This window comes from Anabas testudineus, chromosome 16, assembly GCF_900324465.2.
Source record: "Anabas testudineus chromosome 16, fAnaTes1.2, whole genome shotgun sequence".
Taxonomy (NCBI): Eukaryota; Metazoa; Chordata; class Actinopteri; order Anabantiformes; family Anabantidae; genus Anabas; species Anabas testudineus.
The window spans coordinates 4,730,735-4,748,766 of NC_046625.1; the positions used below are offsets into that span (position 1 = coordinate 4,730,735).

Below are 18,032 nucleotides of genomic sequence, written 5' to 3' on the forward strand. Positions count from 1 at the left end.
AGCTTTCAGGGGACCTACGATCCAGAATTGTTGATTAACATGAAGCTGGACAGGGTTACAAAGTGATGTCAAAGACTTTAGAAATTCACCAGTCTACTGTGGCGACCAAACTCAAAATGAGAGCAAAACAAACAATTATTATTGAATAATGAATGAAGAAACAACCCTGAGTTACAAATTAATGCAGAAAACCATGAAATTCCAAAAGGTTCACATACTTTCCACTGTATGTACTCTATACACCTTTCTCTTCTTTTGAGGTGAGATATGAGGTCAGAGCGAGTGTCATTACCATAACAGTGAGACCGTCTGTATCTGTAATCACTTCGCCTTGACTTGCCAAACTGTCTAAAAACCATTACTGCAGTGTTTGATAACGTCCTCGAGTTCTCTCCTCAAACCCTTCACACACTCACTCCGTTAGCAGATTAACTACTCAACGATTAATTAACACAATTACCTCTGTGTGTGCCAATCGGTGTCTTATCAACCTTTGTCAGGCCTTGAACTGTAAATTAATTAATACCCCCTCTCTTGTCATGTCTTAATTGACTTAGTTCCAGGAGGAATTCTGGGAAACGCCTGCGTCAGCAGCTCTGTTTTGTGTTCGTACTTATTATGACTTTGCTGTGAGCTCATTGGTTTATTAGACAAGAAGTGAAAACATGATTCTCTTACGTTGATTAGAGGCGAGTAGAGCATGACATGGGGCTTGATTTCAAGCAGTGTTTCTTCACGTTTTTGTTTTACTGCTGAAGGTGATGCTCAACTTTATTTTGAGAGCTGGATACTTTGGCAAATGAGTTGAATAAACTTTGATCGTAAAACATATTTGCAATTATTAAAAAGAAGGAACTCAGACTGTTCAAGACACTTCAGGTATTGGGAAAGCATTACATGACAGCAGCAGTTCAAAGGAGTCTTTTATTAATTGTCATCTTTGAGTTCAGGGACTAGGAGATAGGCTGGGTCAAGCTTCTCATCTGCCAATCACTGTGAATACAAACAAAAGACAAAAAATAATGAACAACAATTAAAGTTTGTCACAAAAGATAAAGATAAAGATAAAGATAAACTTTATTGTCATTGCAACATCGTACAACTAGATTGAGGGACAATGCGAGGTAAAACATACGAGACAGTGTGCTCACGATGACAAACTGACTCAACAAACAGCCTCTGGTCAGATCATTTTCTTTTAGAGGACATAGAATAAAAATGTTTGATCTGCTGTGTTTTCTTAATTTACTCATCATTAGATTCAAAGATCAAAAAAACATTTTTAAAAAAGCAGCTTTGTTGTTGGAAATTATTTTATAATTACCATTAGACATGTTAATAAGCGTGAGTGAATGATTTTTCCTTTTCAAGTCATGTTTGTATATTCTAATCACCAGGATGTTGCATGCTTCCTGCCCATCTCACTGATTTGTGGAAGAGACCATAACATTTTCAAACATGAGATACAGCTGGTGGTGAAGTTCCTCAAGTAGCCAGATTCCCATCTTCATCGTCTGGGAACACCTGGAGAAACTCTCATGTCCTCATCAAAGACTCTCAAGATAATGAAGACTTGAGGCACAGACACTCGATTTGGAAAACACTAAAACAACACCTGTACTTTTGGGAATAAATACGTTCTCCCAACGCCGGCTTGATGTTTCATGACAGCCCACTCACATCCAACATTTTTCTTAGCATCATTTGTTCCTGAATTTCTCCCGACTGTAACCACAGTTTTCTTCTTGAGATGTTTTTTTTGCATCTTGCTACAGGTTTTAGTTTGGGGTTACAGCAACCTTTGGTGGCAGTATGTCCTGTCCTGTGGCCACATCTGGAATAAAATACTCATCTGCTATTATTTAACCCTGCATCTTACCTCCTGAGACTTGTTACAGCAATGGAAGCGCACATCATTTAGGCTGGAGTCATCCAGGCCATACTGGTATTCCTCCATCTTGGTCTCGATCCCACAGATTCCTCCATCTTCACACTCCTGGCTCCAGTGGCCATACTCTCCCCAGTCCATGCCTGGTGCCTCCAGTGTTGGGTTACTGCTGCAGCGGAACTTGATGTTGTTAACAGCCGTGTCGTCCCCAAACAAACCCTGATGGGGCTCCACGCGAATCTGGAAAGAGGTGAGCACGCCACTGGGGCAGTACTGAGGCTGGGACCACTCACCGAAGCTGAACACAAATACAGAGAATACACAAGAAAGCAAAGAGAAAAGAAATCATGAAAACCATCCAGATCTGGATTGGAAACACTGGAGCCAAGTCAAGACATTTCAACATCTGAACACCTAATTTACAATCCTGGCAGATGCAGTGCTTTCATTTCCCCTCTGATCATTACGTGATACTGCCAGTCTCCAGCTTCCTGCTGCTTTCACAGTGACTCTTATTTATCTAATTCTTTATTCTAAACCTTTATAGCACAGCCAGGTTAGTCCCACTGACGTCAAGGACGCTTTCACAAGATGAAGAACAACTGGATATGTAAAAACATGATCATCACTGTTGTCAAAAAGATGGTTTGGAACAGTTAGTTGCATTTTATTTTTGTCGAAGAAGCGCAAAGAAAGCAAAATCAAGTGAGCTTACATCAAGTTAATGTTTTTTTATATTTCTGCCTATAAAATTAGTTCCACCATTGCCTGGTCCATCTCATGCAGACAATCTGAACCAAAAACTTTATTTACTATGTCTCAACACTTAGCAGCTACAGTTATGACGAAGTGGCCCCATTTGGGTGACTTACTAGCCAGTATGGGATTCAATGGAGTACAGGAAGCTTCGTTTCCCATCTTTGGCACAGATGAGTCGGATCCCGTTCAGAGCGGTGTCATCCGACCCGTACTGGTTAGACTCCACCTGAGGAAATCCATCACATTTCCCACCCATCAGCAGTAACAGCTCTGGTCAAACCAGGTTTTTATCTCATTCATGTGAAGCTGCTGCCAAGTAGTTTAACAAAAGTAAGAACACATTAAAATCCCCACACTCTAATGAATTTATACTTATCAGTAAGTGTCATAAATCATGGAAATCAAGGCCCATCAAGACCCATTTATCAATAAAACAAGTAGAGAAACAAGATGAAAGTCAAAAACACAGACATTCAATTCACAATTCCACAAAATTGTTCTAATTATCCAGTGTATCACTGTGTCAACACAATATTTATAATATAAACATTAGGTGGAAATGAACAGGAAATAATATATAAATATAAATATCCAAATATCTCCTACATGGGGGCAGAGAGTCAACACGTGATCGGCCCTCAGCTGCTCTAAATTATTTGATTTCTTGATTTGTAACACCTGTCCATGTTGGTTAACATGCCACTGAGGTGTAGATATAGTGTGAAGAAGGCTGCTTTGCAAAACATTAATCATTATAAGTAAAAAGAAATGAGTCACACTCATGAATGTGTGGGTTTTTCATTTCATTTTCTATGTTTTCTTGTTTTCAAATAATAAATTCAACGTGATTGATTTCATCAGCCGGTATGTGGAAAATAAAAGAGGAAAAATCTGAAAACTGAGTAACTGGACTTGTTAAATAGAAAAAAAAGTAGTTTTTTTTTTTTTATTTGCCTTGACTCAGGTTTTATATTAAATAGAACATCTGTGATACATGAAAGAGTGTTTTTACCCTGATACTGAAGCCAACAGCAAAGAAGTTGTCAGGACACATCTCTGGCCAGGTCCAATTTCCAAACTGCTCTCCGTTGCTCACAGTAAGCAGAGATCTGTACTGTCTGCTGTTAAAGGCCACACCAGCTCGCTGCAGAAAGGTTTTCTCTTCACATAACCCACTGGCGAACACAGCCAGCATGGCCACGATGGTGAACAGAGTCGCCATGTTGACAGCAGTAAGTCAGTATTTCACTCCGAAATGCCAACTAGCGCGTACCGGGGGTTTGAACTCAACGCTTTTATAGTTTCCTTGTTGATACCAAAATATAACCACTGGTATCAGCGTGAATCATTTACAGAGTGACAGGGTGGCGTGGGAACAAACAGCTGGTGATGGATAAAGAAAAGAGTTCAGATACAGGTTCTCTGCAAAGCATCAATTTCAGTTTCTTTCACTGAATAGAAGAAAACCCATGAAATGTAATCCGCAGGAGGCTCAACAGCAGCAGTATCTTTACAGCTGTGAAGGATTGTAATTGACATTGCAGGGATTGGTGACGCCAAGTGAAGATAAAAAATATAGACTGAAAAGTGCTGGGCCAGTAGGAACTGCGTATTTAGTTTGGCCTGGATATGCTCAGACATCAGACCTTATCATTGTTAGATTAAACACTCAGAAGGACAGTTATTACTGAATTAATCAGGTTTATTCTAAGATAAGATTGTCACTGATACAGTTATCATTGCATTCATACATTAATTACATTCCCTTCTCTGGAGATTTAATTGTGCTTTGATCTTTACTGTACATACATTTGTTAACATAACTGTGTGGTTGTGTGGACAAACGCCAGCTACAATATCACTGTGAGGACGTTGTGGCATCAAGGGTTGTTTGAGGGTTAAGACTCAGTTTAAGTTTGATTCAATCAAATCTGTGCAGAGATTTTGGATTTGTTCCTCTACCCTCAGCTTTAAAACACCCATTTGAAGAAGCAAAATGTGAAGGTCCCCAGTGTTTAAAGTGTGTTACAGGCTTCCCACCAAGCTTTTTGAGATGGAGTCATCTTTTTGTTATTGCTCCGTTTTTGTGCAGGAACTTAGACTGATACCATTCAATTTAACTCATGTTCTTTGGCACCCAGCTGCTCTTATAGCCTCGATCCTAACCTTTGTGACATGTCACAACTTGTTCAGGCAATTCTTTACCATGTGCTTTATCACAGGCTCTTTTATAACCCCTTTCATCCAATTAGCCTTGATTGGAAATCGCTGGTGCAATCACATGCAGTGGTCACAGGTGTACTCACTATTGTTGTACTAGGCTCCTGGCTGCTTACCAGTGTTGAGTAGATCTCTAGACTCTGTTCTTGCACACAGACATTTAGAATATGCTCGGCACAGGTCCATAGTTAAACAACAGCATGTCACCTTCCCACGATACCATTTATCTCCCACTCTAGGTCATGTACTTTAGACTGTGACTGATCATGTCCCCTTTTATACCACTACTAGACATTCTGCAGAGCCTCGTGGCTGATTTTTATTTTATAATTTATTATATATTTTAGCATCACAGATTTCTTTTGATCACAAATACAAATTATAATTCTGAAAGCCCTAAATATTTGTCCTTGTCTGCCGACACCTGCAAATTTGTTATAAAACCCAATGACCTGGTTTATTTTATAATTCAACTGCACTAATTTTCACAGTCTGGCTTCTGTCATCATGTCTTATAAAACAATGAAGGCTGCACAAAGAAAATGGTACTATAATACCAACGCTGAAGTCAGCACACCTCTATTTCCAACAATAGTAAACTGCTCCACCGGCAGCTGCAATAAAGTCATTCAAGTATAAGATGATCCCTACTGTTTTCTTCTGGTTTTTAGCATCTAATGCACAGTAGTGGACGTGAGAGAATTACTGGCAGTGAAATCTTAATCTGCTCACAGATCATATAATCTGTCCATGCATTATCTTAACTGCTTTTTTAACTGAATTTGAATCAGTTTGTCTGAGCACTCAGGCAAACGAGAACAGCAGCTGGGCCACTAGTATGTTAAATGACCCAGCACAGTTAGGTGTGGAGGCCATGAAACGTTAAAACTCGCTGGAACCACGTCATGGACGGGCGGAGAACAGCAGGTTTAAAGTTGTTAACACAGGAATCTTTTGCATCGTTATCATCCATCCAGTATTTTGTAAATGCAGCATTATCTTCAGACTTTTCTAGCAAATTTAGGCGGTGAGGTTCCGTATTTCACCTAATGTCTCTTCTCCACCACTAGACTCTATATTGTCCTATTTCCTATGGTCCATTTGAGTCTCACTGCTAAAACTCAAGTCAGTTGTGTAAATAATGCCATTATTTTACAGTTGATCCGTCCTGAGTTAAAACGACACTAAAACAGTGTTTTGAGTCTGTTTCTCTTAACAAAACAAAATGTTTCTCCCAGTCCACATTCAAGCTAAGGTTTCATCCTATATGAAACAGTATCATCAGTTTCATGAAGCGTCTCGCAGACACTTCACAAACGTCTATGTTTAATATTTCACAGTCTCAGCTCAGTGAATTCATGCTCATATTAAATGCAGACAAAACCAAGCTACTGTTATTTTCTAAAAAAAAAAAAACTCAATAAAACAACATGTTGAAAACTTTGTGAAGAAACTAAAACTAGATTTATATGTCAGACACCCAAACAGTCTTGTGTTCATCATCCATCATCATCCACTGTTTGCAAAGGACAGATTCAATCATACTCTTTAAAGCTCTCAAACTTAAAAAGAAAAAAATCAACTGCATCCTGATAACTCAAAGCAGTGCCACTCCTGTAAACACGGATATGAAGATATAACCATTACTGAATATATACTGTTATTGCAAAATCAAAGATGCTTTATTTTGGATTTCAGTGTTTGAGATCTAAACACCATCTCTCAAAGGCTCTGCACAGTTCCATATTAAAATGTGGCAGCTATCCCATCCATCACTGTGAAAATAATTAGATTCAGACCCAAGCCAAATAAATTCAGAGAATAATGGCAGTTGGGAGCATCAGCATTTTGTGCCAGTATTAAAACTCAAGCTAGCAGACATGACAAACAGTATTTACTGATCATTCGCGTTGGACAGCGATCTGCTCAAAAGCTTAGTCGGTGCTGTGATTATTGACGATGATTTTGTGATCACAAAGGCTGCCGCTGCTAAATACACCAGCAAGAATGTTATGTTGATTTTTTTCCTCTTTCATTTGAATGTGTTTTGCATGTACTGTGGCATGCAGTACAAAGTACAGAAACTGACATTTTCATCCTCCCTACGTGTATTTGTGCAGTGACACAGACAATGAGCTACAAATAAGTCTAATCTTTAACGGCACCAGGCTTGATGTTCCCTCGTTCCAGGCTAAGCTACAGTAAACTAATTGCTGCAGCTTTAAATTGGGTATATAGATATAAATCTTCTCCTCTGATTCTCTGCCAAGAACCAAATACTTTATGTTGCAGATTCAGTGAAAGGAAAAAAAAACACCAAAAATGTAGAGGGGTAATAATAAATAAAGCTCTGATGGGGAAACAAAGGATAAAGTTGATCACACATCTGAAATTCAGGTGTTTAACAGTAAAAATGTCTCTCTCGATATGTCTGTGGTACTTAAATGTTAAAGTTGCAATAACACAGAAATTATATGACAATAAAATTATTATTATTATTTTAATATAATCTTGTAAAATTAGAGTGGAGATTGGCACAGAGCCGCACTGTATGAGTATCACAGGACACATGCTAATGAATGGAAACTCCCCAGTGAGGAGCTACACAATAAACAGTGACAGATGCCTTAACCTGCACTGACAATACAAGTATGATTATACACCCAGAGAGGTTAATTGCAGCTCACGGGGATTTCCCGGTTTGTCTCTTAAGAATACACCAGAACACTCATCTCATTAACGTGTATTTAATGACACTGTTGATCCCATTACACTGTAACAGTTCGACTGACTTTTGTTCTTGCTAGTAGACTATAATCTTTGAATTCTGCAAAGATTCCATCAGAAGTGTGTTTCCTGTTCACTTGCTACTGAGAACCTTTTATTTGCAGCATCAGATACTTCTGACTGTTACTAGATCCTAGTCTAGACGAAATGTAGTGGGGGAAATAACAAGTACTAACATGCAAGATAGATGAGTTTATAGAATTCAGCACATTGTTAAAGATTAAACCAGTGGTTCCCAGCGTTGTTGGCTTATGGCCTTTTGCAAGTTTCAGGAGTTGTCAAGGTTCAGACATATCCGGTTGTTATGTTTCCCTCTAAACTTCTTACATGGTTTCATAAATAACAGTTGCAGGCCCAGAGGGGCCAACTTCTTTCAAATGAAAAGCAAAGATTAGACTAAGTCCAAGGTTTTATCTTCCTCCCTCTCCCATTAATCACGTCCCTTTGGGAGAGTCTGAACTTTAGGTTGGAAAGCACTGGACTAAAATACCAACTGTACCAAAAGTTAAAGTATCTCTACCTTTTGAGCATTTTCTCCACCGCTGGCTAAAGGTGACTTTTAATTATCAGTCAGGATCCTGTAACTCAAGGACAAATATGCTTTGAGCATCTTAAGAGTTAATATTATCAGTGAAGAGAAAGAAGTCTAAGAGAGAAAGAAAGAGGAACTCAGTGTTACGACTGCATCACCTACGACCTCTGCAGGACTTTTATCTCCCTCTGTGGCATCTGAGATATAAAACTTGCAGGTATGTGTCTTCGGTCAGTCCAGGATCAGGGGTCCAGTGGCATACAAACTGTATGCCACTGGACTGTATGTAATGAGGTCAGAGAAGACAACATTTGGCAACATACTGGTCGTCTCCAAAAACCTGTGTTTACCTGCAGGAAAGATTTATGACATACTGGTGTTTGCAATGTGCAGTCAGGTTGACTGTCTTTGATAGTCTTTGTGAGTGAATCTGGCGTCTATGCTCAAGCTGAATGTGGCCTAAGACCTTAAATAATATGAAGAAGCAACACCAGACTCCATCCAAGTTGCTCTAAAATCTTGCCTGTGGTGTTGTTGGCTTCATCAGCCATACTGGCAGGTGACCAACTAATGATGATTTTTTTTTTTGTAAAAAATGTAAATGTGTGGAAACAAGCAGCAATTTTATAATTTGGAGGCGCACAAAAACATGCACAGATCAGCCACGACACCAGCAGAGTCAGGTGGTTTTAATGTGGTGGCTGGGCAGGAGTGGGTGCTACTGTTGTGGCGGATCGGTTTATGTCCCCACTATTCAACATTTACATATCTGAACAGCAAAACAATCATAAATAATTGCGTTACATTGCAAAAACTAACCCAATGTACTTGGAACAGATTGATCACCATGTTGCACTTCAAGTCCTCCAGATTGAGGTTTCTCTGCCGTTAACTTCCAGACACGAGACTAAATAAACTTCTTTACACCACAAACCAATCAATGTGTGCAGCTCAGGGACATTTCATTTGGATTATAACACGGCCATCTGCTGCCACCTACCAGACGAAGGTGAATACAACAGATACACAGGAAAATGTGAAATGAGAGTTAACAGAACACAAAAGAACAATAATTTGAATGCATATGCAGTATTAATCAGTGTCATGATTGTTTCAAATCAGGCAAGTTATATGTTTCAAACAGCCAGACATAGTTGAAACTCCTTCTACAGAAGAGAAATTTTTATTAAACAGTTGTCAAATGAAAGGTATGCTTCTGAGAAGAAGCAACCTGCTTAACCAGAGGCAGCAACGCTCTTCAGGAAATAAAGACAGTTGACTGGAGTGAGGGATAACAGCATGTAAAAAAACAAACAAACGAAAAAAGAAAACAGCATAATTGAAAAAGAGACTGAACAGCAGAAATACAATAGTTTTTGCAACAGCAAATACAGTTTAGTAATGTACAAGCACATCTTCTTTCACTGCACATTCAACAACAGTTTCCACTACGCATGGACTATGAGGGTTTCCCTGGTTGTTTAAAGGAAACTTGTAGCATTGTTCACCTTCAGTTTATTCAGTCACGACAATTTGTTCCAGTATGTGCTGAGCAGCCTTAAGATTTGTCTTAGAAATCTTAAATTAGTTTTCAAGTGCTACAGAAATAGTAATGCAATACTTTAGAGAGATTAATGTGGAAATTAGAAACCTGCACTATAATCTGATAACATTCAGCAGCCTGTGTTCAGCTCCTAAGAAACCGACACACACTTAAACTACTCTTTGACTTAACAAACTGAAATGTTGAGAATATCAAAGCAGAACTGTAAGAACTGGTGAAATACTGAAGACAGACAGTACTTCAGTTAGTGTTCATAAGACGAGCCAGTCTTAAAATAGCAGGTGAGCTATTAGGACAATGGTGCAGCCATAAAAATGAATATAAACTGAACATGTAACTCAACAGCAAACTTCTTAATTACAGTACGTTAAGCCGTTTCTATACTGTATCAACCCACCTTGTTTTCATGAACAGGCTCTAAAACAGACTACAGCATGAGCGGAAATGCTCCTCAAACTGTAATTAACTTTACATTTTGACCTGAATATGGTGAATACCATAGTTTTGCTTTATTTACTGCTCAACAGCTATTACACCTGCAGACACTAGAAGAAAACATCAAATAATTTAACCATTATTAACAATCTGGATAGTTATGGCTGAGTCTAGGGGTTGATCTAAAATTAAATGTGGCAGAAGGCCAGATGTTAGAAAAGCAAGGCTTGTGGCCAGAAGGTTGCTGGTTCCAGTAACATGTGAGGAAATGTGAGTAAAGAAAACAAATAAATAAACACTCTTCCATTCCCTCACCACAGAGGACACAGTATAAGGCCAGCCAAAGCAAATCTGGTGTAAGGCCCATCTTTCCACATCCTTTTCCACGTCCTCTGCTTCCCTCTTTAGGGGATCACCATAAAATTCTTCTTTATAAAAGAAACATAAATTTGTACAAGTATTTACAACGGGGAGGAGGGAGAAACCAAGGCATTTAGTGTTTGGGTTCTACGATTATCCACAGAGACGTTTCACTTCCCCCAGTCCCACACATTCAAAACATTTTAGCAGTTCTGTTTAGAGTGTTTCATCGTCGTATCTTATATCTCAGCTCACTACTGTTTCAGGGTGTGTTGTGTCCTGGGCCAGCCCAAGTCCCTGAGTTATTAGTGCTTTCGGTCTTAACCAGTGCTAAAGATCTCAACCAGAGTCTGAATCGCTGGTGTCTGAGGATGAGGATGAAGAGGAGGAGGAAGATGAGTCTGAGCTGGAGCTGCTGCCACTGAGGCGTGACGGCTGGGTGTGAGTCTCTACAGCACTGGGCTTCTCCACTGAAGACAGAAGAGTAAGTAGGAGTCAATAAACAAGAGTATTATGGATGAACCAGACAGACAAACTGTTTGTGTTGCTATTAAGACTCAAAATGTAAACATGAGTATATTAGAGCACATGACGTGGAAGCTCACCTTTCGGTTTTGTAGGTTTCTTGACTGAATTGAGCTGTCCACTGACATCTTGCAGCCTTCTCTCCAGCTCCCGTCTCTTCTCCAGAGTCAGCTCCTCTTTAGACTTGCCAATGGCACCTTTCTTTGCTGCTGAGAAGATGACAAGGCTGTGATGCAACACATCCTCTGTGCATTTTTGGTAAATTATATGCTTAGCGCATCAGTTACTGTGCTGCAGCAAGTACAATCTAACTTTGCAAATTCATCATCAACTTGACACAGCACTGTATTGGTTTTTCAGGAGCTCATTCATTCAACCAGATATACATTTTCTTCTATGTTGTGCTGCAACAAAGCAAATAACGGTGAATAAGAAACTGCATTTTAGCAACACAAGTCTGATGAGGTCAGTGCTGGCTTACATTGCATCACACACTAGGTATTGATGAACTGGGACCTTCAAACATTAATAATGCAACATATAAATGAAAAGCTTAAAACAAGGTGTGGTTCATTTTAAATGTGCTACTATTTGCATGGTGGACGTTTTATCTACCTTGATCAGCATACGGTTTACGAGGCTTCTTCCTCAGACAGGTCATGACGTAGAGCTCCAGCTCTTTCAGTGTGGATGGCTTGAGTGTTTCAAAATCTATCTCTATCTCCTCTGGGTTGGTGTCCCTCAGTGACGGCTCCCTGGACTGGATGATGTGGACAACACGACCCAGCTTCTCCCCCGGCAGCTTGTTGATGTCAAGGCTCAGCTGCCGCTTTTCATCGTATGTCATGGGCACAATCTCCTCCTCTTCTTCTGAGTCATAGTGCGGCAGCATGGACGGGGCCACTGGAGGGTAGAACGGCTTCTTTGTGGTCCTGGAAAATAAAGAAATGAATAGGTGAGAGAAAACCTCAGGACAAAATTTTAACTGGAAATCAGATAGATACAAGATTATCTTTATTTCTGTCTCCAAATTAATGTGAATATAACAAAATGATATGATGACTGGTAAGGCCGGTAACTAAATAAATACTAACTTGCTGTTCTTGACACTCTTCTTGCCCTGGCCTTTCTTTGCCTGGGAGCCACCTGCTTTGGCAGATTTGCTCTTCAGTATCTTGCCAGGCATCTTCCATTCCTCAGAGCCAGCTCTGCTTCTACTTCCTCGACTTCGCTTATCCAGCTTCTTCTTTTTCTTCTTCTCTTTTTTGTCCTTCTTCTCTTTCTTCTTCTTCGGCTTGACAATGGGGCCTTGAGAGAGGGCAGCCAGCTGTTCGTGCACAGCTCGGAGCTACGAGAAAATTCAATTACAAAAGAATTAACATGAAAATTTGTTTTTGTTTCCATTTGAAATTCATCGTAATAAAAACACCTGGATAAATAAGTAGTACTGGAGGTCTTACTTGTGTGCACACCTGGTCCTGTAGCTCAGCCAAGCGATGTGCCCGCTCTTCCTCACTGTCTGAACTGGGGCTACTCTCACTCTCTTCACTCTCACTGCTGGGCTCACTCTCAGAGGTGGAGGAAGATGAGGATGAGGAGGATGAAGAAGAGGAGGAAGATGATGTTGGGTGGCCAGTCATTGTCATGGTTGGGTGATCCATATGAGGTTCATCTGGCATCTTGGCAAAACGGAACTCAAACACATCCTGTTGTACAAAAAAAAGAAAAGATTAAGAAAGAGGAATAAAAACTCAACTTTACTCACAGTCTGATGCAAAGTTTCAACAGTAGAAGTAGACAACTGACTCACCTGCAGCTTCCGTGCCATTCCCACAACATCGTGGTCTGGTGGGTTGTACTTGTAGCAGTTTGAAAACATGAGTCTGACATCACTCGCAAACTGCTGAGCATCCCTGTATTCACGACAGTCCATCTTCCTCTGATGAGAGTTAGAAAATATTAAAGTTCAGTGCAACAGTTCTTCAACAGATCATATAGGATATACTGTAAACAATAGCACAGCAGAATCAATATTGATTGTCCATTAACCTGTTCAGGAATTAAAAGTACATGAGAAGTCACCTTGATGGTGCCGAGGTCCATGGGACACTTGATGATATCATGATAGTCATGAAGTCCCAGTGCAGCTGCATCCACAGGTGTGTAGAAAGGCCAGGCATATGCAGCATGTTTCTTCGACAGCATGTCCTTCAGCAGCCCACTGCAGTATCTCAGCTGAGGGCTCAGTTTGCCCTTCCTCGAGGGCTGAGCCTGAACAGAATCAGGCAAGTCCTTCTTGGGAGGTTTGATGGGGCGTCCGCTTCCCACTCTTCGTCCAGTGCTGGCTGTCATGGGCTGAAGAAGAACAGGACCTCCAGGGCTCCTGACTAGGCTCATTCCAGGTGGAGTATCTAAGCTCATGCCCCCCATGGAGGAGATTGTGTGCATGGAGGAGTCATGGACTTGCCCACCATGTCCTCCTTTTCCCAGGCCCACCATGTGCGCTGGTCCCTGCATTCCGACACCTGACATGCCCACAGTCAAGCCCATAGTGGAAGGAGTGGTGGTGTCCGCCTTACGTTTGACACCTTTCTTCTACAGAAATAATTAGGGTTGGAAATCATTACATTTATATTAATTAATTATAATGTATTTATTAAATCAGTAAATTCATTAAATAATTAAAAGACATGAATTGTGGCTACAACATGTGATGCTGTGGAAGTGGACTGAACTGTGTGTAGGCTCTACTTTATTTTGTCCCAGTGGAAGAAGCTAACATTAGATAGTCAGCTGGTTTTAGGCACACTGATGTTATATCAACAGAGCAGTGATGATTTAAGTGGATGCCTCTACTGACATATGAACAATACAGCTAACTCTCTGTAGCTGTATAAATACAGACATGCCGTAATTTAGTCATTTTGTAATTTCTTAAGAGAGATGTTTGTAGGAATATGGTTAGTTAAAAATGTGCCATTCACGCAATTTCAGGAGATACTGTTTGAGTTCCTAGGATGATGTCAGTGAATCATTATTAATCAAAATTAATTGGTTAGAAGTTTCTACACAAATTATGCTGATCATTATTATTAGTAGCACATTGTGTTGTGTGTACCTTAGTTGTAGGCTGTGTAGGCGGCAGGCCAATGATATTGGCAGGGGGAAGGCTTTTGGTCAGCACAGTCTGAGGAGAGTTGGCCAGCATGGAGTCCCCAGTGTCAGAGGAAGAAGGGGAATAAGCTGACTGTGAAACTGCTGGCACCTGTTGAGCTCTCGATGCTGAGAGAGAGAGAGATATTCAGATGCAGAATGGCAAACAAACACAAATAGATTATATATGGACACATGTAATTCTGTAATTCTGGAAGCAAACATTCACTATAAATCTAACAGCTTATATGAAACTAAGATTTTGTCACTAACTCACTGTTAGATTTGCGACTTCTTCCCCTGTTGTTCTTGTTTCGAGGAGCTGGAGGAGGAAGCTCAACTTCCTCCTGTGGCATCTGGGCCACCTTCTGGAGAAAGATCTTCTCTAGGGACTGGGCCATCAGCACAATGTCATCTGTTGGCTAACAAAGATATCAGTAAGTATTTATATAGTATTTTAAGCATCTAAAGTTGACCGTTAATGTTAATTCTTTGGCTCACATGTTTTGCTGATGCATTAGAACAGTACTAGTTTATGCAAGTCAGCACATGTTCTGTTATTACATAGGATAAAAGGAGTGTATCAGATGAACGTTTTCTCATGGGAAATAGAGGAAAGGTTTAAAAGTCATCTCTATCATCTCTACTATGCTAAGAAATTTGTCTGCACCTGAGCCCGGACTACAAGTTTTGTCAGTTCAGTTCAAAACTAAATCTGGTGACTTCATTCAGTAAACACGTCAGCTTTTTACCCCTAAACGTTGCGGTGCTTGTTGGCAAGCATACATACTCAGTACATGCACACTAGTGGGTGAGAAGCAAACCTCCAACTTGTTTTCAAGATAAATACTGCATTTTCTTGTACTGCCCCAATTACGTAAAATTTTATACAACCCTGTTTTCCCTGCTGTGAGTAAGATTCACCTGATATTTAATGTAATGATTAGAATATTAGCTTCTAATTAAAAATGAATAAGGGTGAAATTAAACAGAAAAACCTAATCTATGTTGTACCTTTTAACCTACCTTGTTGTAAATGTAGCAGTTGGTAAACATTGTGTTGAAGTCCTGTATGCACTCACTAGCACTATGGTAAAAATTGTTCTCCAGACGCTTTTTGATGGTCCCCATGTCCATGGGCTGTTTGATAATTTTATGGTAATCCTGAAAAGACAGAATGAGATAGGGAAGTTTTTTTGTTTATCATTTGTTAATTTTTTTTTGTGTACCGATTTACAAAAAACACTGCAATCTAAAGGATAACATGTGCACATCTTTCCAATGTGGCCAAAAGGGCAGAAAACAGAGACACAAACCAATGAGTTACAGAAACATAATAAAAACATAAATAAAACCCTAAAACAAAAAGCTGTCCGATTAATATTTCACCCACTGGAAGGTTAAGCCTGTAGGCATCCACAGGCTCATGGAAAGGCCAGGCAAAGTGGTGCCTCCAAAGAGACTTCTTCAGGGTTCTCTGAAGGTACTGAAGCTGGTTGGTCATGCGACCTGGGCGGTTAGGATCCTTAACTGGGGGGTGTGGTGGGGCGGGGGGGCCCTGTGGCATTGTGTGGGGCAGAGAGGGGCTCTCAAAGTCCTCGTATAGCAGGGAGGGTTTGCGAATACGCTTGCTAGAGCTGGTGTGCTGGTCCATCCCTCCACCAGACAACCCAACCAGAGAGCTAATGTGAGAAAAACAAAAGTAGAAATAATGAGTAAAATAAGACAATTTTTTTTTTTTTTTCCGCTGAACAATAAAAGAGGAACCAAGTACTACATGAAACAAAATGCAACCTCATATAATAAAAGATAAATACGATAACAGACTAAATAAAAAGAAGACAATGATCCTATTTCAGTATAAGACCGAAAAAAGATGTCTGTTGGTGAAGGAAATGGTCCTTTTCAGTGTTGAATAACCTTTGCCAACTTTATTCATGCAACTGCTGAATCACTGATCTGCCATCCACTTGCATGAATGCATGCAAAAAAAGTCTGTTGATGTCAAAAGGTTTCGGCAGCCTCTACTGCATGTGCTTAATTCACATATGAAATGTGGCTCTGTTCTCCCAGCAGCAAACTGTCATCTAGACGAGAAGGATTTTATCAACGAGCTGCTAGTTTTAGCACAGTCATGTAGACAGCCATTGCATGTGTCCTCACGAACTAAGAAACAAAATAATACTTGTAATAATGCAACTTGTAATCTTTTTTGCATTTTCTGTATTGTATGTTTGCACAGTAAAATGCCAATAAATTACCCATGCCTGAAAGTGTAGAGCTGTAAGCTACTATGAAACTATGGTTGTTTACTTTTTAGTTTGCAAGAAAATGACTTCTGTGTCATACAGTAAACTGAATATAATTAGGTTTGACAAAACATTTTAAAATCGCAGAAAGCAATTTAATTAACAAAATTGTGAAACTATTAAAAAGATGTATCAATAATAACCCAATAACAGTCCTACACGTTTGACTTGATCACAATTAAGTGCCTACACCATGCAAATAGCATGTAGACGTCAAGTCAATTGATTACTAGAAGGTCGTACGAACATGCAGGTTATTTATGTCAAAACATGTAAAATTGTAGGATTTTGCTAAACAAATCCCAATGGCTTTGCAATAATAAAGCAGTGAAGTAAACATGGTAAATATGAAAGACTACAAGTTAAAGCTATATACAGCACGTACATTGCTTTGAGCCTACAGCTAATAATCCAGTAGCTCGTTCAATTTTTCAATTTTATGCTGCGTTATGCAGAACATACAGATGCAAAGCCTAGAAATAGAATAATAATTATTATTATTTAAGAGTCTTTGAATTAGCTGCATCCCTGCAGCTGGTGATCGCGTGGTGCGGACGCCCCGCCCTCACTGTTTGTAAACACTGCTTCACAATGACACAAACGAATTTCCTGTCAAAAAGAGCAAAAACGCGAAGCCTTTATGTGGCACTGCTGCTTTATCAACACATTCAAACATCAATCTATCAGTCAATTCGAGCCATTTTGACAGCAAACAGTCCGGATAATGTGAGCTGGAAGCTAAGCTAGCAGTGTCCTAGCTAGCGGCAGGGGACTGCAACAATACCAGACAAGTGTAACGGTGCACAAGCTGGACGCAGCTACCTTTGTGTTAGCAGAAGCCGTGCGTGGGCACATACTGGGCACTGTAATTATTAACTAACGTCGGTTATCTTATATGATTGTCTCATGAGCTGCGGAATTAGCGTTAGCAGGGTGTCTGAGCAATGAATGACCCGAATGACAGAAAGCCGGCGGGGAGCAGCCGGCTGAACCAGCCGCCGGGGCTGCAGCTGTCATTTGCATTCCCTGTGCTAATTTGTGATGCCGAAAGCTAAAAGAAAGACTTTCACGTAGCGCGTCAATATATTCACCTACAGTTCAGCTGACGTTTAACAAGTCGTGCTAATGTAGTCTGCAGCAAATGCTAGCTAAATCAGAAGCTAGCGCTGTTACTGGGAGGCTAACGGTAACAATAACGTAGCAATATGATTGCATTATTCGTTAGTCCTTCATGTGCACCGATCACAATTCCTCCGTTTGATAAATGTTATCTTATAATACGGGTATTACCTGTCGTGAGCCGGGTTGACGGCCGCTTCCATCGGACTGAGGGCGGAGTGTTGTTACGATCCAATTTTCCACCACTGTTGACGCTGCACTTCCCTGAAACACCACCGAGGAACTCCGCAGTGAAATGGCGCCCAAACGCTTCCGTTTGACCCTATATAAACCCACTACGTGGCAGTGCCACGTACTTCCTGTGACGTGTCGTACGATTCT

The 18,032-nt window shown here is 40.2% G+C and overlaps 2 protein-coding genes across 3 annotated transcripts; both read right to left on the reverse strand.

Moving 5' to 3' along the window:
- Nucleotides 1-910: 910 nt before the first annotated feature.
- LOC113169126 (vitelline membrane outer layer protein 1 homolog) lies at nt 911-3,927 on the reverse strand. Its single transcript, XM_026370288.1, has 4 exons — nt 3,660-3,927; nt 2,761-2,873; nt 1,880-2,186; nt 911-993 (listed from the first exon to the last, which is right to left on the reverse strand). The coding sequence occupies exons 1-4, from the start codon at nt 3,867-3,869 to the stop codon at nt 991-993; spliced, it is 633 nt and encodes a 210-aa protein (XP_026226073.1). The 5' UTR covers nt 3,870-3,927; the 3' UTR covers nt 911-990.
- Nucleotides 3,928-9,350: 5,423 nt separating this feature from the next.
- brd2b (bromodomain containing 2b) lies at nt 9,351-17,934 on the reverse strand. 2 transcript variants are annotated; one of them, XM_026372955.1, is made up of 12 exons: nt 17,823-17,934; nt 15,617-15,905; nt 15,250-15,387; nt 14,501-14,645; nt 14,189-14,352; nt 13,153-13,665; nt 12,881-13,009; nt 12,531-12,776; nt 12,165-12,418; nt 11,686-12,002; nt 11,151-11,279; nt 9,351-11,015 (listed from the first exon to the last, which is right to left on the reverse strand). In XM_026372955.1, the coding sequence occupies exons 1-12, from the start codon at nt 17,852-17,854 to the stop codon at nt 10,885-10,887; spliced, it is 2,487 nt and encodes an 828-aa protein (XP_026228740.1). In that variant the 5' UTR covers nt 17,855-17,934; the 3' UTR covers nt 9,351-10,884. The 2 variants fall into 2 exon arrangements, with proteins under 2 accessions (XP_026228740.1, XP_026228741.1); XM_026372956.1 differs by having other exon boundaries at nt 11,151-11,276; nt 17,823-17,854.
- Nucleotides 17,935-18,032: the final 98 nt, after the last annotated feature.

Coding starts and splice junctions, on each gene's coding strand:
- brd2b (XM_026372955.1), bottom strand. CDS start 17,854: ATGGAAGCGGCCGTCAACCCGGCTCACGACAG. Junction 15,906..17,822: donor GTCAACCCGGCTCACGACAG/GTAATACCCGTA, acceptor TTCTCACATTAG/CTCTCTGGTTGGGTTGTCTG. Junction 13,010..13,152: donor TGGACCTCGGCACCATCAAG/GTGACTTCTCAT, acceptor AACTCTCATCAG/AGGAAGATGGACTGTCGTGA.
- LOC113169126 (XM_026370288.1), bottom strand. CDS start 3,869: ATGGCGACTCTGTTCACCATCGTGGCCATGCTGGCTGTGTTCGCCAGT. Junction 2,874..3,659: donor CTGTTGGCTTCAGTATCAGG/GTAAAAACACTC, acceptor GGATTTCCTCAG/GTGGAGTCTAACCAGTACGG. Junction 2,187..2,760: donor ATTGAATCCCATACTGGCTA/GTAAGTCACCCA, acceptor ATTTGTGTTCAG/CTTCGGTGAGTGGTCCCAGC.